Source organism: Oikopleura dioica, chromosome PAR (genome assembly GCF_907165135.1).
Source record: "Oikopleura dioica chromosome PAR, OKI2018_I68_1.0, whole genome shotgun sequence".
Taxonomy (NCBI): domain Eukaryota; kingdom Metazoa; phylum Chordata; class Appendicularia; order Copelata; family Oikopleuridae; genus Oikopleura; species Oikopleura dioica.
Window position 1 is genome coordinate 5,630,508 of NC_137293.1, and position 22,732 is coordinate 5,653,239.

The following is a 22,732-nucleotide window of genomic DNA, read 5'->3' on the forward strand; positions in this document are numbered from 1 at the left end:
CTTTTGTTTAAAAAAAAAATAATACAAAATTATCCACACCGGTTATTTTCCTTTTAATCCTTATCTAAATGCAACATGCTAATCAAATTAAAGCGCCTGAAAGAATAAAGCCGTCTGGAGAATTGAACAAGATGGCTTTTACCGCGAAAGCGATAAAATTCACGACTCATGTTCAGTTTCCTCGACGAAGATAAAAAAAAAAAGAAATCGGAAATTGGCGTTCTAATAATTTTCCCGTTTCTATCGGGTTATATAATAATATTTTCAAAAAACGCATTGAAATAGGAACCTTCCATTTTTCGCCTGATCCATTTTCGCGCTCTCTAATGAGTTGATGGAGAGCTGGGAAAGCGGCTTTACGGAAAAATAATGTGACGGGTCAGTGTTGAATTTCAGCATCGTTGATATTCAACGCCTAATTATTCACCGAATTAAAAAAACGAAGGTCGCCAGAGCTTCTGACTCTGGCGAAAAGGGCAGCAAACGAATTTTCCGGAAAAGGGTTATTGTTTTATTTTTCAATTTGAATATGAGTTCATTAAAAGTTGATAAAAAAATGAATATCAGAGATATAGGTCTGATTTCTCTTAAAATTAAAAACCCAAAGAAAAAATTAATCAAAAAACTAGATGTTTCATTTGTTTTTCTCTGAGTTACGGTTTTTGAAACTGATTATTCTCGAATATCTAAAAAAATTGAGCCGTTTTTCTTGGGAATATAATAAACGAAAAAAATACTTTTTAATCTATTTTGAGCATTTTATATAAATTGAAAAAAAAAATTAATTATAATTATTGATTTAAGTTTAATTAACTTTTTAAACATGAAATTTTACAATTCAATGGTTATAAATATAATCAATTCAGTAAAATTCAAATCAATCGCACAAATATCTTCAGAGAAAGCCCTCTTCGCTCGATTAACTCGTTAGCGCCACCTTCGCGCAAAGCGCGCGCCGCGGACCGCGCGGTGGTAGAGGCGCTCTTTTCCGCTTTCGAGAAAAAATTCCAAAAGTCATCAAAACTTCAACTCTTTTCGCCAAACTCACTCGCTTGATTTACTTTTTAATTTTCAAGAAAAAGCTTCCTTATCCAGCCGATAAAGGTCTTCCATAAAAAATAGAGAGATAAATTGCCGCAAAAGAAGAAAATTGCTCAGGAAGAATTTGATAAAACTCAAAGAAAGAAAACAAAATTGAAAAAAAAAACATGATTGCACAAGTGTTGAAAATCCTCTGTTTTGCGGCTCTTTTGGCCAAAACTTCTGCTAGGAGTAAAGGTTCGTTTTCATATCATTTTTTCTTGAAAGAATGAATCTTTTTATGTTTTTTTCCTGATTTTTAGCCAAAAATTATGTGTCTGCCTCATTTTTGGCTCGAAAATCAGTGTAAAAAACCTGAGTCAGGTTCTGAAGTGCTTAAATGAAAAGCCGCGAAGCGGCTTTTTTTTCAAACAAAGCTGCGGAGCGGCTTCGCAAAATTAGCTCTTTATTTTAGTTTTTTAGAAGCTTAGAACCTGACTCAGGTTTTCTTCACAGGCAAAAAGAAAAACAGGCTTATTTTTTTTAGAAAATAATTAGTTGAATGAAAGATAAAAAAAATATCTTAATTAAAAAAAAATCTTTCAAAAACGATTCTGAAATGCAAATTGAGCATATTCTTTTTGCGTGTCACACAAAATTGAGCATTTGCAGCAATGCGCAGTTGTAAATAGCTATTGTGTTTTTCGCTTTCGAAAAAAACGTGTTTCATTTAGTCGAAAATGTGGAAGGCCTTTGTACGCCAGAAAACGACCCCGGCTGCGATCACATTTGCGTCATGAATCCTCTTTACGGCGCGCTCTGCAATTGCCATTTCGGATACAAGGTGAGTTGATACAACTCTCATTCTAAAAACCTTCATCTTTCTCTTTTAAAAATCCATTAAACCCGATTTTTTTTCGATCAATATTTTCTTAGATTTCGTGTTCTTCTGTTTTGACAGCGTTTTCTCAGTTCCTTTTAATCAAAACACCTCGTTTTCCAACAAAAGAAAATCAGTTGGAAAGAGTAGTTTTTGCTCTGGAAACATGAATTTCATTCAGCTCTCCTTTTTTTCCGTGGAAGGGACGTTCAAGCACTTTGGTTCTTTGGCACTTGGCAAGTTAATTTTAATTTTTTGACGGGAGATTTCTTTTTTATTCTTTTTTTTTCAATGATTATTCAATTTTGCCGAAGATTTAATAAAAAAATGGAATGGTGTCTTGAACCGACAAAAATTTCGACAACTTTTGCGTGGAAATTTTCAACTAATCAGAAGCCTGGATTGGCAAACCGGTCAATCAGCAGCCGAGTAGCCGCCCACGCAAAATTTGTCGAAATATTTTTGACTCAAATGCTGTGCGCGCTCATTTGCTCAGGCGCTCAAATGCTCGGACGCTCTTTTGCACGGACACGAGCGAAAGAGTGTCCAAGCGAATGAGCGTTTGATTTAATTGGTCGACGATGAAAAATGTTATACAGGACATAAACCATGATTTAGTGGTGCCAATTCTTAGAGTTTTATCGAAATAAATTCGGAACAATTTCGAAAAACACGAAATCATCGGGAAGAAATGAAAATGGACATTATTTTTTTTTTCAATAAGTCATCAAGTGTTATGTAATAATTGTTCAGAATTGTTAAGATGATCACACAATGAGTCATTTTAGCGTATATTTAGAAAATACAGCATTTAGAGTGATAATACGCTGGTGATCACTTTTAATTGTTTATTTTCGGAGAAATATTCTTGTGCTAATTTTCGACCAATTAAATCAAACGCTCATTCGCTTTGGACACTCTTTCGCTCGTGTCCGAGCAAAAGAGCGTCCGAGCATTTGAGCGCCTGAGCAAATGAGCGCGCACAGCATTTGAGTGTGCTCCGTTCAAGGCACCATCCCAAAAAAATTCGTTCAAACTCCCTTAATTTTTTTTCAATTGGAAGTTGAGACCCTTAAATCTATTCTCGTCAGGCAATAATGAAACAAAAAAAAATTACCGTTATTAAAAATTTTACATCATGCGAATTTGTTTCTAAAAAGGTCATTATTAGCTCTCAAGTAAATTGCGCTGGCCTTTTCACACGTTAGTCCCTTAATTTCTGTTTTCGCTCCCCCATTTCGCGTTTCGGGTTGCTGCTCTTTGCCAAATAGAGAAGCTGGCATTTGTGGCCGGGCCCAGAAATTACTCAACACACGCAAAACGACGAATTTGTCGCTTTCTAATTCCGACCCTTGAAGGTTAAGCTGTTCAACATTAATCGACTTTTTTCAAACTCGGCAACCAGGAATACTGAACAACGGAATTCATGAAAAAAAAAGGAAATTTTGTAGAAAATTTTATAAAAGAGGAGTATCTCAATGAATTTTTCTGACAAAAAGCAATTGAGGATATCAATAACTTTGAATTTTTTTTAAATCGGGATTGTTATAAACTTACATTAAAAAACTAATAAAAATAAAATCTTGCTTTTAATAAGGGTGTGACTTTGCTATTTGAGAAAAAAATTTTAATTTTTGATGTGTAGACCCTTAAGTTTTCATAATTTTCTAAAAAGAACGGGTTTGTTTTTCCAGCGCTGCAGTAAATCCCAATTTGCGACTATAATTTCTCGAAAACGTAAATTTCGAAAAATGACCATAATTTCGTTTAGCTTTATGAAGATAAGAAAACATGCGTTCTAACTCGCGAAATCCTCGAAGCTGGAGAGCGTGAGCTCGAAGAAAACTACGCCGTCCCTGTCGCCATTATCTGCCTTGTCGGCGCGCTAGGTAAAGAAATGTTAAAGAAAAAAGGGGGGCAATTATAACACCCAGCCTCGTGTTGCTCGAAAAGATAAAAGAGACTCTCCTGACAAGTCTGGGGGGAAATATGGATAGATAGATGTAATTATACACTGATAAGAAAAGACCCACACGTTTCAATTTTTACAGTTCAGTCGGACTTCTCACTGTAAGAAATTTGATGAAAATTTATTGAGAAGTTAAAATAACCAATCAAAATGAGTATTTTTTGTTCAAGATTGCCGACTCGGAGTCGAAAAAAAAAATATCGACAAATTTCGCTTGGAAATTTTCAGCCAATCAAAAGCCTTCATTCGGCTAACCGGCCAATCAGCAGCCGAGTAGCCGCCCACGCAAGATTTTTTCGAAATTTTTGTCGATTTCTGATTGGTCAAGCGCTTCTTATTGATTTTTTTTTGAGCGAAAGTGATGATTTTTGTCACTCTCTTGTCTCTATTTCTATTTTTATCACTTTTCGAATACAACTAGAAATTCTGTAAAACAAATTTTGTCAACAAAAAGTAAACCCCGGTCTAATCACGATTGTCAAAAAAGGGTTCTTGTAACTCTTTGCCTTTCTGGGAAATAACGTGGGGAGGAGCCATAACAATCTTATCGCCTCGACTTGGATGCTTCGTTTTTTACTGATAAGCGCAAATTTTCTTTGTACTTGAGTACTATTAAAAAATCCCGATAACAGTCATTTGCCTTTTTGATTATGTAATAAACGTCGATTTAATTTCTGTTTTCAGTGATTTTCATCATGTCGGCAGTCACGTGGTATTGCGTCACTAGAACTCCTGAAAGCTATCCTGCCTCGGTAATCGTATCGAATTATTAAGGAGCTCCTTTACCTAAAACAACTTGCAATTGCCCATAAATATTATTCCCGAAACTAAAATTTAAAATCACTTTCATTAAAAAAAAATTATCGATTACGTAAAAAATTGCACATTTAATTAAAAAAACTCAGTTTTGAGTCAAAAAACTTGAGTTACCAATAAATCAGCTTTCGACTCAAAATCTAATTTTTCGACTCAAAAAATTATTTTTTAGTCAAAAATGAGGAAAAATCGGCTCGAGCCGACAAAGAAAATGCGAAAAATTTTTAGCCAATCAGAAAGCTGGCTTTGGCCTTTAGGCCAATCAGCAGCTTCAAATAGCGCCAACGCAAATTTTGTCGCTATTTTTTGTCGACGCGACCTTCCTCGGAAAAAATCGCCATTTTTGTAAATAAACTAAAATCAATATGAAATGAGCATATTTCAAAAATTCTCATTTCAAATTTCCAAATTTAAAATTTCCGAATTTTCAAAAAAGCCGTTTCAAAAAAGGGCCGTAAAGGAGATCAAGAAATGACGAAAGCAAAAACCACCGCGAAAAAACACGTGACAAAATCAAGAAAAAAAAAGACAACGACAGAGGCTGTACAAATGAAGATTCCAATTTATTCTGTCAATAAACAAAAACTTCTAACTTTCAAAAACGTCTCTTTTTCGCAGAAGGTGTGTGGAACCGACAAAAAATTTTGAAAAATTTTCCGTGGTAATTTTCAACCAATCAGTAGCCTGGATTCGGAAAACCGGCCAATCAGCAGCCGAGTAGCCACCCACGGAAAATTTGTCGAAATTTTTAGTCGGTTCCAGACACCTTCCTTTTTGATTGGTCGGTACTACCGACTCGGCAAAATACAGCAATCTTATTGGTTTAGATCTTTTTTGGATTACCAATTAGATTGCTGTATTTGGCCTACCGGCCAATCAAAACCATGATCCATAAAATCACTTTAATGAATTCGTTTCACCCAATGAAAACCCTATTATACCTATAATTATTTAAATTTAGATTTTTGAGCGAAAACTTATAGAAAAAAATTCCCTGAGAAAAACCACTTGATCGTCCAAATCATTTTAAGCAACTGGAAATAGATTCAAATCTTTCTAATTTCGTCAAATATCTCGCGATCACATGGCGCTCAAGCTGCCACAAGTAGCGGTACTGGCTCCGCTAAACGAGTGCTCTAACAAGGCTTATGCGCTGTTTTCGCGGTTTTTGAAAAAATAAAAAAGACCGAAACTGTGTTTTTAGACAGTTGAAGGGTAAATAAAAAGAGCTTGGGCGGTTTACTTTGGTTGTTGTCCGAAAATCAAAGAAAAAGAAACAGGTCGAGAGAGGGTTAAATTCATTTGTTCTCTTTTCGACAAATTCAATCTTAAGGGTGTCACAGTATAAATTTTTAAAGAGAGTGAGAGCTCAAAAGAAACCATCTTACCGATGATTTTTGATGATTGCCCCGAAAACAAAAGCCCGAATAAGCGACACCAAGCGAGCAGTTTTCATTTTCCTTCTTGCCTGGAGGACCCCTCTTGCTGGAAAAATTTAAAATAAAAAGAAGAGTAATCTTTTTCGAAGAATTTTTCAATTTACAAACTGTAACTGATTTCACTGGATTTATTCAAAGAAAAAAAATCATGTGAGACTTCAGAGGACCCCGGAGGACCTCACCTGATGGAAGATCTTGAAAACAAGAAGAAACCTAGCAGAATTTTTTTATGAGAAAAAAAAATATTTCTCAAAATCGAAAGTCAATTCCCAGTCAAAAAATCGTGGAGTGGAATTTAATCCCATAGGCTGGCGCGTCTTAAGCCGCCGAAATTACAATTTGGAAATCGTAATTACACCGCCCTGCAAAAATGTTTTTCCATGACGCGGTTGGCCAGTTCCTAACGAAAATAATCGGCGACGTTTTTCATACTTCGCGGACTCGTGGAAAAAGGTCGCAGCCTTCCGCTGATTTTCGGCGGTTTTGGAGAGAGCATCGCGGGGATCAAAAACGGATTATCGAGATGACCAGTCAAAATAATTCAAAAATCATAATTTCTGGAAAAAACAGACTTAACCAACTTATGGAAAAGAATTTTTAATGACCAATTTTGCCAACCGGCCAATCAAAACCCTGATCTTTAAAATCACTTTCATAAACCCGAAAATTTGATTTTATGGGTCATGGTTTTGATTGGCTGGTAGGCGAAATACAGCAATCTTATTGGTTATCCGAAAATGCACTTTTATAAATTGGTTAATTCCACATTTTCTTCCTTAAAATGTCTGAATACAACCTCCCAAAGAAATCCAATAAGCCGTAGCCGCGAAAAACTTCCAGATCGCCGGAGAAATATGTATGTGGGTAGGAAAATGCTCGTCGCGATGAAAATTGCTATTTCCAAAACGGTGAGAACTCGCGGCGCGGATGGAACTTCTTTCGGCTTATTTTGTTTACCGCGAGCGAGCTCGAAAACAAGTAGTAATTTTTTTCCTCAAATTTTTTCTCAAATTTTTCTTGAAAAATGTTAATTTCTTTCAAAAGCAATCAGGAGAGTTATAGCGCTTGTGAAATTGAAGGAAACTCAATTTTCGAGTTTTGCTTATCGGGTTCCACCACAGTCGTCATCAAAGAAGCTTGTTATTAGGTCGGAATAAGCGATTCTAGGGCGCGTTCTAAGGAAGCGATTTTCGCTGAAAACATAAATACGACTGCGTCATCAAAGAATACAGATTTTATTCAAAAACAAGGATCGGAGCTTTCAAAAGAACTGCTATTTGCGCTGCAATAAAATATTTTTCCTTGAAGTTGACTTTTATTTGATGAAGATGAAAAAATGAAGATTGAAATCAAAATTTGAAAAGTTGTCGATTACGTGAAACGCTAATCTTGTGAAATCGGCCGCGAAAGTAGCGAGATAATCTTATCTCAAAATTTTAAGCTGTAGCGTTAGAAAAACGTAAGATTTTGGGCTGCGGATAATTAGGGATTACGGCTTTGTCAGAAAAGAAGGAAGAGAGGAAAAAGTTGTGGAATACTTTCTTTTGGAGAGCTCACTTTTTCGCGCCGCGCAAAGGCTGAAATTAAGCCCTTTTTGATAAGGTACGAGCTTTATCGCCAGAGTTTTCTAAACGTTCTTCGTTTTTCGAGCTTTTTCTAACTGTCAGTCAGTCAAAATAACTTCCAGTTCTAAAAACTTACTGTAAAAAGCAAAATTTTTGATAAAAATTATTTTCTAGAATAATTCTAGAATTCTTCGAAAAATAACAAAATCATTTTAGAATCGAAAATTTACTAAAAAATATTTGAAAACTATATATTTTGTAAATTTTTATTCGTTTTAGTTAATCATAAAATTAAAATCAAACTAAAATTTTTGCCTTAAAAATTAATAAAAAATAAGCTTTACAACGAATTCATAAGGGCGTCACGAAAAAAAGTGATCTTTGAAAAGCGACTACTTTCAAAACGCTCATTGTCCAATTTAAGTCGACAAAATTAAAAATTATCAATTTTAAATGATTATTTTGATAATTAAATTGCTAGTTTGATTTTAAATTTCACATAAGCGAGCTTTTTATAATACAAAGATAATTTAATAATTTTGAATTGGCCGGAAAAAATATAAATTTTTAGCCTTCGAACAGCCATAACTCGCGTGATACTTTATGAAATCAAGCGATGAAGATATCAATCGAAAGCTTAGATTCTGAGGATTGGGGCAACGTAAAAATTATTATGTAAAATCGACTTTTCTGATTGGCCGAAAATTTGAAATAATTATTTTGCCAGTGAAAATAATTTTTTTTCAAATTTCTTTTTCTTGCCCCATTCGTCAGAAGCTGAGCTTTTCACAGATATTTTAATCATATGATTTCATCAATTCTAGCGTGAGATATGTCAGTTCGTAGGAATTTCAAAAAAATGTTCGTGCGCCTCAGGCTATGATAAGAGGTTTTTTTCAGGTGATTTCGGGAGCTCGATAAGCCATAAAAACAACCCTATAAATAGGGTAAATCACTAATAAATCGACTTTTTTTTTGGCTTAGTAGGGGGGTCATATAATACATGATCCCCAGCTTCTGGGGATTCTAAAAATGTATTATACGCCCACCGTACTTAGCTAGAAAAAAAGCTCAATTATTAGTGATTTCCCCTACCTATAAATGATTTCTGTCAAAGACAAAATTTTTGTCAAAATCGAAAATTTATATTTTTTCCGGCCATTTTTACCAAGCTTGTTATCATTTTTCTATTTCTGATTGATTTATAGAAATAACAAATTCTAGAAAACATGAAATTTAAAAATTATCATTATTATTCAGTAAATTTTTTATGGATTTTGCTCAGTCGAAAATGAATTATTCAAACTCAAAATAGATTTTTAACGCTAACAATCTTTTAGTTATCCTACTAAAAAGGGGCTTCTAGCGCTAAAATCGCTAAATGAAGAGTGTTTTTGTCGACCTAGAAGAAGCTTCTTAATTCGATTAAAATAGGCAAAGAACTGGTCAAACAAATTTTTTACAGGAAAGAACATTCAAAAATAAGCGTATTTTGACTTTATAAAAATAATTTAAATATCAAAAAAATTAATAAAAAAAACTTTAATTCAGCCGAATCAACCTTCCTCATTTTCGTAAAAATTCTTTTCTAGAATCTTCAACCGATAAAAGAACTGTAAACAAATTGGCTATAGAAAAATTCGAAATAAATTTATCTTGAATGAGTTTACGGGAAAACTTACAGACGAGACTGGTCAGCTCGATGGCCGTAATCTCGTGTCTGGTTGAATTTTTATATCAGATTTGAAATATTTCAGCTGCCCGAAAAAAATGTAAATTCCTCTACTCACACATCTAGAATCGTGACGAGGCGCAAATTCCAGGATTTCAAAGATTTTAATGGGATCACCAAAATCTGTCCAAGCCAGATGGACAGGATTACATACAGTTCTAGCGCTCTGGTTCAGTTTTTCAACGATCAAAGATGTGTTTTTCAAGCACCATCTTTTTCTTCTCGAATTTCTTGTAGAAGAAAGCGCCCAAAAATGCAAAGAAAGCCGAGTTGTATTTGTGATCCTCTTATTTCGTGCATCGTGCTAGCGGATTTACTCATGAAAGCGAGATAAAATTACCAGATCGCCTGGGCCATCCAAAAAGCGGCTTCGCCGGATTACGCAATCTACATCTTTTAGAGTGCCCAGTTTGACAAGGCGATCGAAGATAAAGCGCAGCAGTTTTAGAATTGTTAAGAAGGGCGCGCCCAGATTCACGTTTTCAGATTTCTATTCTTGGAATTTTTGAGTCGAAACTTTTTGGAATTGATGATTTGAATTCTGCTTACTTTCACTGTTGCCTGAGTATCTGTGTTCGAAACCTGAGTCAGGGTCTAAAGGATCCTTAAAGAAAACCCGCGTTTTTCCCTGACTCAGGTTATTTACACAGGTTTTCGAGAAATTACTATTTTAAACAAACCATTTTCCAATCAAGTATCTCCATCAAGAAAATCCAAATTCTTGCCATCTGGTCCGGTCAAGACCCAAGGAGATCATCTTCCGAGCCGACTTTAATTATCCGGCATTCTTTGACCCAAGCAGCCGGCCGTATTCGTTAGCCACGTGTTTCCCTCTGACCGAATCTTCGAATTAGAGACAGTCTTCCTCATCGCAATGACTCAAATCACGTGGATCATCCACCCCGAAGTTGGCAATTTCACAATCTGCTAGATTCTAGCGAGGAAGCAATGAGGAACCACAAATGTCCGTGTTGAGTCTCTTTTTTTCAACCTGAGTCGCTAAAATTTCGTCAAAAAAAAAGAGCAAAACGAGAAATTGTAACAAAATGTCGCTTGCTGGATCGATTTTCGCCGAGCGACAAGGCAAAGCAAATGTAAGTTGAGAAAACAAGAAAAGTTATGACAAGGAGTTTTTATGCAATTTAAGGACTTTATGCTTGATGAAATGCACCGCCGAAGGGTTGAGAAGGATATTGCTGATCTGAAGAAACTCATCGGTAACTTAAAGAATCTGATACAGGGTGTAAGAGAGCATGATCGAAAATGGAAGTGACTTTCTCGATTAGGGTTTTGATTGGCCGGTAGGCAAAATACAGCAATCTTATTGGTAATCCAGAAAAATGCACAATCGTTTTTTGATTTAATCAGTCAAAAAGAGTTAAAATAAGAAGCCGCGGAGCGGCTTTTTTTCAGAAACGAAGCCGCAAAGCGGCTTCGCCATAATATATCATCTTAACCTAAAATTTGATTTTTACAAAGCCGTTTCGCGACTTTGTAATTGAAAAAGCCGCTACGCGGCTTTTTATTTTGGAATTTTTGAATTGAAGTTTGAGGATAGGATTTCGAATCATATTTTAAAAATATAAATTGTAGATCAACATTTCGAGCAGCGAAAAAAAGACGAAGAAGATTTGGAAGGTTTGAGAAAGCGGATCGAAAATCGCAAAATCGTTCGAGAGGAGCAAATCGAAGCTCGAAACAAAAACTCAAAGCTCGGGAAGCTCAGCTCGCGCTAGAAAAGGAGAAGCGAGAAGCGATCGAGAATCGAAGAAAGCAGGAAGAAGAGGAGAGGAAAAAAGCGACGATGGCGGCGATTCAGTACGCTACTTCCAATCCCAAAAAGCGGCTTCAGAAGGTTTCTGCCGATTTTGAAATTTTTGTTTTTGAAGTTTTTTTTTGACTAGAAAGGAGGAAACAAGCAGGAAAAGAAAAAAGTGCTCGCTGCTCGGCGAAAAAACGGCAATATCGACCACCTTTCCGGCGCCCAACTTGCCGAAAAAGCGCTAGAATTTTTCAACCACTTTTCTGAAATCAACGAAGACAAATACAACCTCGAAATTTTGCTCGAAAAACATCAATACAACCTGAAGGTAAAGCTGATTCATCGCTTTATTTATGATTTGTAGCTTTTGCGACAACGAGTTCACGATTTGGTCGGGCGACAGAATAAAATCAACACGCGAAAATGATTTTTGACAAAATTTGATGAAAATAAATTTGTTATTTTGACGAATTTTAAAACTCTATTCAAGAAAACAAACGAATTCGTATTCGCATAAATCGAGCATAAACACCCTTTCTTCTAAAAATGGAGCTTTTTTTTCAACTTGTATTTTTGCTGAGAAAAAATCAATCAGAAGATTTCACTTCACTCTATTCTCAAGAGGACTTAACCGTTGATCTTCCAGCTGATTGAACAACTTATTTTCCCGCTTATTCTTCCCATGATTCTTCTGCCGATATAACAATCAGCGCTAAAGACTCAGGTGAATAGGACATAACAACTTTTTCGCCAGAGGATTTCATCTCAACTTCTGAAATCATATAATATAATTTCAAAAAAATTTTTGCGGGTCCGGAAATCATAAAAAATCTGAAAGTGCAGTTTTCTTGAGCTCGTCGAGACGAGTCGAATGATGGGTCAAACTTTTGATGACTCCAATGATTAACCGGTTAGCCGGCAATTTCCCGGAAAATACATTTCCGGTCGCCGTTTTTTGTTCTAGAAATGCTAGAATGACAAAAAACGCGGGAAACTGGTCCTTGAAGTTAGTTCTTCTGTGGGTGAAAAAATGAGAATCATATCTCTAACAATAAGATGCTTATCACCAAAATTCTATTTTCTTATGAAAATGGGACCGAAAATTAGGAAGGTGCAGCAACAACGAAATACATACAAAATTTAGAATTTTTATCGTTAACAAAAGTTTCGCTATATATTTGACCAATATCTTTTTGCCCACAGTAGAACTGACCATAAGGATCAGTTTCCGGGTTCATTCATCATCCTAGCATTTCTAGAACAAAAACGGCGAGCGGAAACGTATTTTCCGGTAACAAGCCGGTTAACCGGTCAATCCTTGGAGTTATCAAGAGTTTGACCCACCATTCGACTCGTCTCAACAAGCTGAAGAAAACTGCACTTTCAGAATTTTTACGATTTTCAGACCCGCAAAAATTTTTTTGAAATTATCATATCTTCTACAATATATTCTTCTTCCGAAATGTCAACGATGACATCATTAACAAGAACAACAACTATATCGAGTCGATGAACCACCACAAAATAAATTATTTGATTTTTTGAAATGGAGTTTGTTGAGCATTCATAACATTTTATACGAATTTTTTAAACAGTTGAAAAAAACTGGTGAAATCGTATCAATTTTACACTAAGAGATGCAGTAGTTAATAGGAGATAAAAAAATAATCGGATTCGCTACATCTGTTCCCTGATTTGCAATAATTTGAGTGGTAACATTTTCTTCGCTTGAGTCTTTTCAAAAGCTCCAGAAAACTAGCTAAACTAAACTAGCTCCAGTAAATTATTAGATGGTTTTCATTTCTTACGCCGCAGATTTTGGTCATCCCGCCAAGCTTTGTGCAACTTGGAAAGATGGCGATCTGAAAGAAGAAATATATTACCCATCGGCGTTTGGTTTGCGTCCTTTAAAATGCTTGGAGACCTTGACCTAAAAATTTAATCTTTTCAATCGAAAAGTATGAGCCAGAAGTATAGCCTGGAAATATGAAGATAGAGTTGTCGATAAATATTGCTGATGAACGAAATAAACCCTGAAAAACAAAATTTACGACAATAATTATATTTTCATAAAAGATTCTTTAAAAGATGAGATCGATAACTTATCGACGATAAGAGAATAAAAATCAAATATAATAAATTTATAAGTATTAATTTATTAATTAATTAATACTAAATTTTAATCAAATAATTTTTTCGAAAATCAAAAATATATTAACCTGCGTAAGAGAGCCGATCAATGACCATTTGCCGTCCATTAATCGCCAAATTTTATCTTTTGAATCCCGACCTCCAATTGTTAAAAGACTACCAAAAGGCAATCCAATAGCACAAAAATTTTTAATATCTCTAATATTTTTGAAGACATTTCCTTTTTTTTAGCGCTAACCTTGGATGCCGTTGTAAAAATTTCCAACCATCTTTCATCAAAGCCTCGACTGCTCCGTCTGCATCGAATCCTCCTATTGCGGTCGGTCGATTTTTGTAAAGGCCTAATTCCCCGTACCAATGAATGCCTCTTGTTTGAAAAGTCTTTTCAACTGAGAATCCATTAAATAATTGGCACTGCCGTTCAGTGGATAATTCAAAACAAATCAAAGCTAGAAATGTTTAAAAGAGAATATTTTAAATGGGAGACACTGAATTGTGCCGCCCTTCGCCGCATTGCGCCGCCCTGCGCCGCCTAGCCAGGGTGCTCGATTCGTCAGAAATTTTTGATTTTGACGGACGAGACTGAACAATTTTGGGCTGGACGGACGAAAAACGGACGAAAACGAGGACGAAAAAAAACTCGTCGAGCTTGTCAAGACGAAAACCGAAAAAAACTCGTCCCGCTCGTCCAGCCGAAAAACGAGAAAAAAATTCGTTGAGCTCGTCTAACTGAAATCCAAAATTACTCGTCGCCCGGCATCGCCGGATCCGAAGATATTTTGTGTCAACTTAGTTGTTCTGACATATTTATAGTGTCTTAAAATTAAAAAAAGGTTAACCTATAATTAAGGGTGCCAGTAGAGTTATTCTCAACCAAACTCATATTTCGGCTGAAATCACGATTTAATTGAGTATTAGAGCAGTAGAGAACCCATTGGGTCGTCGGGGCCCAACTCTTGTCTTGTTCAGAATTGTTTGGGCGGCGCAAGGCGGTGCAGGGCGGCACAATTCAGTACCCCCCTTTTAAATTAACACCTTTACTGCCTTTGTCGAAAGTTAAAGCTGAATGTCCATTCCCTAAAGGGAAAGACAATCTCACAGATAAAATTCTCAATTGGCATCCGTCTAGCCGGACAACCTGAAAGAAAAATATTTGAGATGAACACCTTCATAACTTTTCTTGTTACTTGATAGGGATCATAGAATCCACCAAAGATGTGAAGCTGACCATTGACTATTGCGTGCCTCGATTCGTAAAGATATTGAGAAATACAGCCGTCGTAAGAAAACGGAAGTGAAAAGGATACGTCGCTTTGAATTGATCCATCTAATGATATTCCGTAAGGCTGTAAATTTCCTATATAAGTAGGAAGTATGACATTTATTTTTGAAGTCGATTCGGTTATGTGAAAAAAGTTATTAATTCTAGTTGCACGATCGATCTTGAAGATTCGGATTTTCTTATTTTTGATAATTTCAAGACCTCTCATTCCGTTTTTCAAGCTAGTTTTATTCATATCCACGCGATTCTTTCAAGTTTGAAGAAATGTTAAAAAGATTAAAAATACAATGACCTCGAACTTTTCCTCAAAAACTTCGACGGCAGAATTATAAGTATCTAAAAAAAATCCGAGTTCTGTCAACTCTGAAATATTTGACTGCAGCAAAACGCGTTCTTCGAAAAAGTCAGAATCCATCCAAATAGAGCCGTTGCCGTAAATTCCGAAATCGAAAAGAGTCGTTTCATCAAAAAATTGGAAAGACATTATTTCTATCTCATCGGAAAATTGAAGTTTCATCTCTTCAAAGTCTATTTTCAGCTCAAATTTGTTTTCTCCGGTCAAATCGATTTGAAGTGTAGAGATATGTTTTAATTCTTCGAGCGCCGCAAAAGATTCATTATTGAATTTATCCGGAACGATGGTTTTGAAGAAAAAACTGGGGATCGGAAATCGAGACTGCCTAACTGCGTTTTTCGCAAAAGCTGGAAAGACATCGTCGTGAAAGGCGAAGTAGGGATTGCTTGTTACGTGCATTGTCTTTTTCACTTTTTTTTGTACAAATTCGAGGTCTATTTTCTCTTTTGAAGGATTTTTAATCGGTCAAAAAAGTTGTTTTTTTATGTTTAGTAATACTAAATTAGTATCCCTTCCGAAGTTGAACTCGATCGCAAAAACGAAATCGAAAACGTAGTTTTGAATGAATATTCTTTCGTCATTAACAAATCCATTTCCGAAGTACTCGCACTCATCGTTAATGAGTCCACCCGTATTCGTATAGAAGGGATCATCAGCCGAAAATAATTGAGAATAGCAAAACGACTTTCCTTCATATTTAACAAGAGAACCCAACCATTCATTGCCGAGAGCAGGGATGGTAAATTAGCGCACTATTTTCTCTCGAAGAGAAAAAAATTAGCGCACTAATTTTTTTTTTCGAGACATTTTTGCGTCTTTCGCGTCTTTAGTGCGCTAAAATGACACTAATTTTTCCCCCCGGAAATTTTCGAGTCTTTTCGAGAGCTGATCAGCGCTAAAGACGCGAAAAAAGAGGCTCTTTTCATCATCCAATGGGCTCTTCCCGGATGACAGTTTCGTGGAAGACGATCGCTGTCCTCAACAGTCTATGAAGGTAAAGCAGCCTTGACTGATATGTTCTACTTTCGTGGTCTATGAGCTCTTCTCAGTAGAAGGGAGGTCTCCTCCCAAATTCACGCTTAGTTGATAAGTTATCAACAACAGTTAAACTGCTACTGAAGAACTCCTCGCAAAGCAGACTATTGAGGACATCGAAGATTTGAAATTATGAAGAACAAGCTGCGGATAGCCCTTCAAGAAAAAAATTAGGGAGAAGACCTCCCTAAGAAATCTATTCTAAGGCTAAGAGTCTAAGATTATCATTCAAATCCAGCACAGAAAGAGTGGCAAACAAAAGTTGAATTATATTTTTCCCTATTTAATATCGGCTATATTTATTTCTTTATATTTATAAATAAAATTAACAAATGGATCGATAAAGTCTTTTTTGACTTCATATTAGAAATTCACGCCCTCGATTACCCTATCCACTTTATTGAAACCAACCTTTTTGAAATTCTAGTTCAAACAAAGTTTGAAATTCTCAAACTTACGTATACTTTAGAATTAAAGAGCCCGCGCTCATTGGCAGGCCAATCAGCAGCCCTTAATTTCGACAGTTTTCGAGACACACGCGAAAGACACGCGAAAGTCGCTAAAAGTCTCGACAAAATAAATTCGCGCACTAATTTTAGCGCACTAAAAATTTTCGACAGATTTTAGGACGCGAATTTACCAGCCCTGGCCGAGAGTAAGAAAATTTCCGTCCACCTCTAACAAAATCGAGTACAGAGTGTTTGAAAGTGCAAAGCTTCTTGAAACGAGAATCAGCATCAGTCGACCAACATCGATCTTTCGTCGAGTTTCATTTAAAAATTCTTGTGACCGGGTACCGCCCTTTATCAGTTGTAAAACTCGTTTCAATGGGACCACATGAACTGGGTCCAAATCTCTTATTTCTGCCGGAAGTCCAAAATCGCCCTTTCTCCAGCCTTTTTCCAATTCTTCGCTCTTTCTTATTCGATTGAGAGCAACTGTCGTTGAAAGCTGGATCCATTTTTCGCCCATCCGGACGCTCATCAGGAAGAAATGCCCCTTGAAGCTGACGGATGAGGTTTTCGCGTTAAAATGATTGCTTGCAATGTAACGGTTGTAGGTGGTCATGAGGGTACATTTACCCTCGTTCGCTCAGATTCATGAACAAGGGTACACGTACCCCCGTTCGCTCTTTTCCTCGAACAAGGGTACCGGTACCCCCGTTCGCTTTGTTCCTTGAACAAGGGTACAAGTACCCCCGTTCGCTTTAATCCCTGAACAAGGGTACAGGTTCATCTTTTCCTTCTTGTTGATCGTCTCTAGAGCTTGTTGTTGTTGATGCTTCGATTTAATCATTTTAAAATTACTTCGCTAAAACTCTTAGCCTAAGAGAATGAGTGATTTAAGTAAAATTTCAATTCAAAAACTAAAGAATATGAAGAGAAAAATTGATGGAATCCTTACGGTACTTAAAATTATCATTATATTATAAACAATAAATAAAGAATCCCGCTTCAACGCAGCAACAAAACGGCTTCAAAGATGGAAACGGTGCACCTTCTGTTCTCCAAGCAAATCCACTGCAGGATGATTCCTTATCGGACTCTGAGCTGGATGAAATTCTTAATCAGCGAAGTCCTTCATACAATTTTATTCAAGATGAAATTGAATATGAAGATGTTGACGAGGTTTTTATAGAATTCAATTCAAAAATAATTTTTGTATAAGGACTTTCCTATGGCTTGTGGCGACCAATACGCTCAGGAGTCGAACCAATACGCTCAAGAGTCGAACCAATACGCTCAGGAGTCGAACCAGTACCCTCAGGAGTCGAACCAATATGCTCAGCAATCGAACCAGAAGCCTTCTTTGGTGTCTGTGGTGGCATCAAGGAAGAATGCCACACATTTGATGATAAATGACGATCGTGTATCTGAATACAAAATTTCTTATTCTACGAAGAAGAAGTTTATTTTCGAATGCTGCAAATTGACTTCTGAAGGAAAAACTTGTCCGAAGAAATATGATGTTACAATCGATCCTGCTCTAACTTCTCTTCATACGAAAGAGAGAAAAAATGGAAGAAGTCAGACATATTTGGTGATAAATCAAAATGTCAATAAAAATATTCTCTTCGACAAGTCCTTCTACAAAGTTGAGGCGACAGAAGCACAACTACAACTATCCCACACATGCTGTGATGCACCAGATCAAGAAAATATGGAGAAAGAAATTATAACGAAGATAAAAACATATCTTTACGATAACTTTCAAGCCCTCAAATTCTCAAGTCCGAACAGTATTAAGCGACAAGTATTGGAGATTCTATCTGAAGATTATACGTATGATGAACTAGTCATGGCTTTTCCCAATCAGCAACAATGGGAGCAACTATATCGTTATTATCGTGAGACTAATGTGCCTGTTCGTGGAGCTCTTGACGATATTGAAAATTTCCAATTCAAACCAGAAGATTTTCTTGTCAATTCAAAAACAATTGTCCATCAAGAAGGGCCCGACTTATATTTTTACGATACTGATACGATCAAAGAATGCTCAGATATTTCTGTAATTCAAGCAGGTATGAGATTCAATCTCATTTACCTCATTTATTCTCTTCATTTACCTTTGGTCTTTCCAAGATTGTCGACTAGACATCAATATTGTTGGTCCAAGATTGTCGATTCTAAAAAAAACACAATCAAACGGAACTGTTAATCAAAAAACTTATTCAAACGGAACTGTTAATCATAATTTTATTCAAGATGGAACGAGCTGGCGTGGATGGGGAATTCATTTTGATCAACTCTGTAATCTGCTAGTTCGAATTAAAACAAAAGATGGTGGCTACAAGTCTACCCTTCTCTTCAGCTGTCTCCACCGTGGCCGTTATGAAGAAGATTACCGCCGAGTTTTTGGCCATATGGCTTCAGTTTATAAAAAAATAGTAGGTAAAGATCTTAGTTGTAATTTACTTCTCACGGATTCGGAAAAGGCTCTTAGGAATAGTATTAGGGATAATGTAGGGCATAAGTTTATTAAGAATTGTTTCTTTCACTTTTCGAAAAACCAGAAAGACAATTTTAAAAAGGGTGGGGTTAGCGTAGAGAATCGTAAGAAAATAGGGGAAATAAGGGATATTTATAGTTTATGTAGGAATTTAGTGTATGTTAATGAGCATTTTGTTGTAGACTTTATCGGGCATTTAAGGGAATGGAATAGGACTAGGAAATATTTTAGTGTTAAGAAGGATAATTTAGATATGATAGATAACTTAGATAAGATTTTAGAGAATTTAGAGACTAGGTTTTTAGGTGATAGATCTTTTTTATGTTGGGATGATGTTATTTTAGATTATGATGTTTTTTTGGATAAGACTAGTAATGTAGTAGAGAGGTACAATAGAAGGATTAAGACAGCATTAGTAGAAAGTAGGCGAATTAGAACATTAGATAGAGTTAGAGTTATAGCTGAGGAATTTAATATGATCAATTTTGATTTTAGAGTTAGTTTTAGGAGTAAAAGTAGGCCCCCAAATAAGAAATCCGTGAGAAGCCACGAGAAAGCCCGAGATTTAATTAAACTTTTAAAGCTTAGAAAAAATAAGGATGTTAATTTTGATAGAATTAGAGAACTCATTCTTGATATTTAGGATTAGGATTAGGATTAGGTTTAGGTTTATAGACTGAAACTACCAGGCATTAATTCGGCGATAATTTTCTTTTGGTCATTTTTGTTTATTTAAAATTTTTGTGCTTCAATTTTTACTGTTCTTTTATTTTCTGTTTTTAAGTTTTATCTTTTGTTTCTGTTTGTTTTAATCACTGTTCGTTTGTTTAAATAAAAAAATACCTGGTTAAAAAAGAGTGTCGTCGTTGATTCTTCTGCGGTCGTTGTAGTGGTTGTAGCTGTAGTTGAGGAAGTGAGCGTCTCCATTGATTTGTACCCTTGTTCATTGATAAAAGCGAACGGGGGTACTTGGTACCCTTGTTCAAAGAAAAATGCGAATGAGGGTATTTTGTACCCTTATTCATAAAAACATGCGAACGAGGGTACAAATACCCTCATTCGAAAAATAGAGCTAACGAGGGTACAGGTACCCTCATTCATAATCAAAAGCGAACGGGGGTACGGTACCCTCATGACCGCATACCACCAATGTAACCCTGCGCTTCTTCAAAGCGATTCAAGTTGTAATTGAGGGCGTAATAAAAGCATTTGTCAGTTTTTTTATTTGGGGAGCTTTTGAGTGATCGAAAATTATGTTCTTTAACTGACTTTTTAAAATCTTGACCTTTTTCAGATGACGACGACGGGAAAGACTTTTTTGCCGTTGTCTTTCAGTCGAATTTCAATGAAATGGGTTCCAATCGAAGATCCGAAATGAAAGACGAAGAGGCCTCTTAATAAACAAAATAGACCTTGTCCTTTGCATTCAAAAATAATTACATGTACTTGCGTTGATTCTGAACATGAATCGGAGCATCGCCGTTTTCTCTTACTCTCATTAAATTTCCGATTGCATCGACCAAGTAATGCTCCCCATTCACAAAAGTGGCGCCAGTTGACTTTTGCGTTTTGAATGATTTTATTAATCTTTAATTCCAAAATTAAGAAAATTCTTTATCTTAAAGCTTTAAAAAGTTATCAGCAAAACCGTTCGTAAGAAAAGAAAAAATCTGTCGGATTAATGTTCTTTTGTTTTATTTGGCGGTTGAAATCGACCAAAACAATCGGTAAGCTTTCTTTTTCCATTTGTCGATCGGTCCAACGACCAGTTATCTCTTCAATATTCGCTGTCGACAGTGACAAAGTTGACGTTGACATCCGTGATGTTGACGGTGTTGATTTAAGCAAAGTTGACGTTTTCGATGTTGACAAAGTCGATGTTGGCGTTGTCGATGTTGCCGTCCATGAGGTTGATATTATTGATGTTTGCGAAGAAGAATTTGACGTCCGTGAGGTTGAAGTTGTTGGTGATGACATCGTCGGCCACACACTATCTCCAAGTTTTCGCAAATCAAAAACAGGAATCAATTTTTGCCGCGACTCAAATTTCTCGCATTCATAAAATGGACAAGGACATCCATTTTTACAGTATTTTTGAGTGGGGCACACGTCGCCAGCGGAATCAGATGACCGAGTAAGTTCAAAACAAATCGATTCACACGGTGTAATCGGGTTTATCCTTGTTGATCTCAATATAAGAGTTTCTGAGCAAAGATGGCGGCAGATTTTCTGGTCGTTAAAGCGTTTTTTCTGACAGCGGATTAGGTTCACTTCGTTTTCGTCTTTTGAGAAAACAAGAGGCTCGGGTTTAGGCTGCTCGATTTGGGAAACAGGCTCTGGAAGAATGAACTCTTCAGTTTCATGACATTGCTTCATCAAATGGCCGCAGTAGTCCATTTCAGCAATTTTGACGCATTTTTTGTAGTTTCGGTGGCACGTCGAAGTCAGGAAAGTCGTTTTTCCGAGTGACCTTTGAAGCGAGTACCAGTTCGCTGAAAAATGTTTCTATCGCTAACTTACATCAAGTATTACTTATGAGGATGATAGTAACCCAAAAAACCGAGCCATTAAATAGATAAGATCCGAGCTGAAGATTCGTCGAGAAGCCATGCTTTCCAAGCGTCAATTTTTTATTGACTTTTTTCATTCCTCCCATTGCCTTTTTCTTCCATGTCTTATTTTTCTTTGATTTTTTAATATCATATTCTTGAGTATGAATGCTTCTTGTTGTCAGCACTTCTTGCGGCAACAGAAATACTTCACTCCCTTTTCGTCTTAAAACACCGAAACATTCGCAGTCAAGACACTTGATAAAGTTTCATTAAGTTTTATAACCTCTGAATTATCGCTTGTTTTGTTTTTCACCTGAATTTTTTGCTGCTCCATCGGATTCGCCTCGGTTTCTATTTCCTCCTCAATAACCCTATTGACTGATCTCTAAGAAAGGAAAGAGTAAGTGTGAAGAAAGGAGCGATGAGAGAACCTCTCCAATTTACGATAATCGCGGCACGACTGCTTGTCTGACACTTGGACAGCTTGTCCCCGCTCTTTTACCGGTTCTTACGTCTAACCTTTCCCATCGCTGATTTTTGCTATAAAATTTTGATGACTGTCATTTTAGAACAAGGAGGAAACAAGGAGGAGACATCACATCATCAAGTCTTTTTTGAGATAAATTTTTCTTTTATTTATTAAAGTTACAATTCAGTATCATCATGGTTTGCAATTTCCGCTCGTTTTTAAGCTGATTTTTCGATGTCATCAAAAGCTTGATTTTTAGCGGCAGCTTCTTCATTGCCGCCCATTCCTTCTGCCATCTGGCCATCATGGCGAAGCCGCTTCGCGGCTTTATTCTTGAGAAAGCCGCTACGCGGCTTTTTATAAGAACTCTTTTTGGCTTGAAGTTAAAGGATAGGATTTTCGATCCAATTATAAAAATAAGAATTATAGATCAGCGTTGCGAGCAGCGAAAAAAGACAAAGATTTGGAGAGCGGATCGAAAATCGCAAAATCGTTCGAGAGGAACAAATCGAGGCTCGAAACAAAAAACTCAAAGCTCTGGAAGCTCAACTGGCTCTAGGAAAAGAGAAGCGAGAGGCGATCGAGAACCGAAGAAAGCAGGAAGAAGAGGAGAGGAAAAAAGCGACGATGGCGGCGATTCAGTACGCTACTTCCAATCCCAAAAAGCGGCTTCAGAAGGTTTTTGCCGATTTTGAAAATTAGTTTTTGAAGTTTTTTCCCCTAGAAAGGAGGAAACAAGCAGTTGACGTTGATTTA

The 22,732-nt window shown here is 36.4% G+C and overlaps 4 protein-coding genes across 6 annotated transcripts; 2 read left to right on the forward strand and 2 right to left on the reverse strand.

Annotated features, from left to right (window-relative positions):
* Positions 1-1,029: 1,029 nt before the first annotated feature.
* Positions 1,030-5,269, forward strand: LOC145703015 (uncharacterized). Its single transcript, XM_081780321.1, has 4 exons — positions 1,030-1,278; positions 1,755-1,864; positions 3,672-3,789; positions 4,554-5,269. The coding sequence occupies exons 1-4, from the start codon at positions 1,209-1,211 to the stop codon at positions 4,640-4,642; spliced, it is 387 nt and encodes a 128-aa protein (XP_081636447.1). The 5' UTR covers positions 1,030-1,208; the 3' UTR covers positions 4,643-5,269.
* Positions 5,270-10,422: 5,153 nt separating this feature from the next.
* LOC145704562 (troponin T, slow skeletal muscle-like) lies at positions 10,423-11,654 on the forward strand. 2 transcript variants are annotated; one of them, XM_081782014.1, is made up of 5 exons: positions 10,423-10,515; positions 10,569-10,638; positions 11,015-11,276; positions 11,326-11,511; positions 11,548-11,654. In XM_081782014.1, the coding sequence occupies exons 3-5, from the start codon at positions 11,226-11,228 to the stop codon at positions 11,608-11,610; spliced, it is 300 nt and encodes a 99-aa protein (XP_081638140.1). In that variant the 5' UTR covers positions 10,423-10,515; positions 10,569-10,638; positions 11,015-11,225; the 3' UTR covers positions 11,611-11,654. The 2 variants fall into 2 exon arrangements, with proteins under 2 accessions (XP_081638140.1, XP_081638141.1); XM_081782015.1 differs by having other exon boundaries at positions 10,429-10,515.
* Positions 11,655-12,706: 1,052 nt separating this feature from the next.
* Positions 12,707-15,409, reverse strand: LOC145703967 (uncharacterized). 2 transcript variants are annotated; one of them, XR_014134401.1, is made up of 6 exons: positions 14,522-15,409; positions 14,370-14,472; positions 13,573-13,783; positions 13,403-13,532; positions 12,992-13,216; positions 12,707-12,947 (listed from the first exon to the last, which is right to left on the reverse strand). XR_014134401.1 is itself a non-coding variant. In XM_081781382.1 (6 exons), the coding sequence occupies exons 1-6, from the start codon at positions 14,849-14,851 to the stop codon at positions 12,814-12,816; spliced, it is 981 nt and encodes a 326-aa protein (XP_081637508.1). In that variant the 5' UTR covers positions 14,852-15,409; the 3' UTR covers positions 12,707-12,813. The 2 variants fall into 2 exon arrangements, 1 of the variants encoding a protein (XP_081637508.1); XM_081781382.1 differs by having other exon boundaries at positions 12,707-12,917; positions 13,114-13,216.
* Positions 15,410-20,593: 5,184 nt separating this feature from the next.
* LOC145701442 (uncharacterized) lies at positions 20,594-22,035 on the reverse strand. The gene is made up of 4 exons (XM_081778663.1): positions 22,027-22,035; positions 21,821-21,892; positions 21,488-21,761; positions 20,594-21,447 (listed from the first exon to the last, which is right to left on the reverse strand). Exons 1-4 carry the CDS (start codon positions 22,033-22,035, stop codon positions 20,594-20,596), a joined length of 1,209 nt encoding a protein of 402 aa, XP_081634789.1.
* Between the last annotated feature and the right edge of the window lie 697 nt (positions 22,036-22,732).

Bases quoted from the DNA above. Each gene is read 5' to 3' on its own strand.
- LOC145703967 (XM_081781382.1), bottom strand. From the start codon at position 14,851: ATGAATAAAACTAGCTTGAAAAACGGAATGAGAGGTCTTGAAATTATC. The intron at 13,784-14,369 runs GTGTTAATTTAA...AAACATTTCTAG, and splicing joins TTTCGACAAAGGCAGTAAAG to CTTTGATTTGTTTTGAATTA. The intron at 12,918-13,113 runs GTCAAGGTCTCC...GCTTTTGAAAAG, and splicing joins TGAAAAGATTAAATTTTTAG to ACTCAAGCGAAGAAAATGTT.
- LOC145701442 (XM_081778663.1), bottom strand. The intron at 21,762-21,820 runs GTGAAAAACAAA...AACTTTATCAAG, and splicing joins TGGAGCAGCAAAAAATTCAG to TGTCTTGACTGCGAATGTTT. The intron at 21,448-21,487 runs GTAATACTTGAT...AACATTTTTCAG, and splicing joins GGTTACTATCATCCTCATAA to CGAACTGGTACTCGCTTCAA.
- LOC145704562 (XM_081782014.1), top strand. From the start codon at position 11,226: ATGGCGGCGATTCAGTACGCTACTTCCAATCCCAAAAAGCGGCTTCAG. The intron at 11,277-11,325 runs GTTTCTGCCGAT...TTTTTTGACTAG, and splicing joins CCAAAAAGCGGCTTCAGAAG to AAAGGAGGAAACAAGCAGGA. The intron at 11,512-11,547 runs GTAAAGCTGATT...TATGATTTGTAG, and splicing joins AACATCAATACAACCTGAAG to CTTTTGCGACAACGAGTTCA.
- LOC145703015 (XM_081780321.1), top strand. From the start codon at position 1,209: ATGATTGCACAAGTGTTGAAAATCCTCTGTTTTGCGGCTCTTTTGGCC. The intron at 1,279-1,754 runs GTTCGTTTTCAT...TGTTTCATTTAG, and splicing joins AACTTCTGCTAGGAGTAAAG to TCGAAAATGTGGAAGGCCTT. The intron at 1,865-3,671 runs GTGAGTTGATAC...AATTTCGTTTAG, and splicing joins ATTGCCATTTCGGATACAAG to CTTTATGAAGATAAGAAAAC.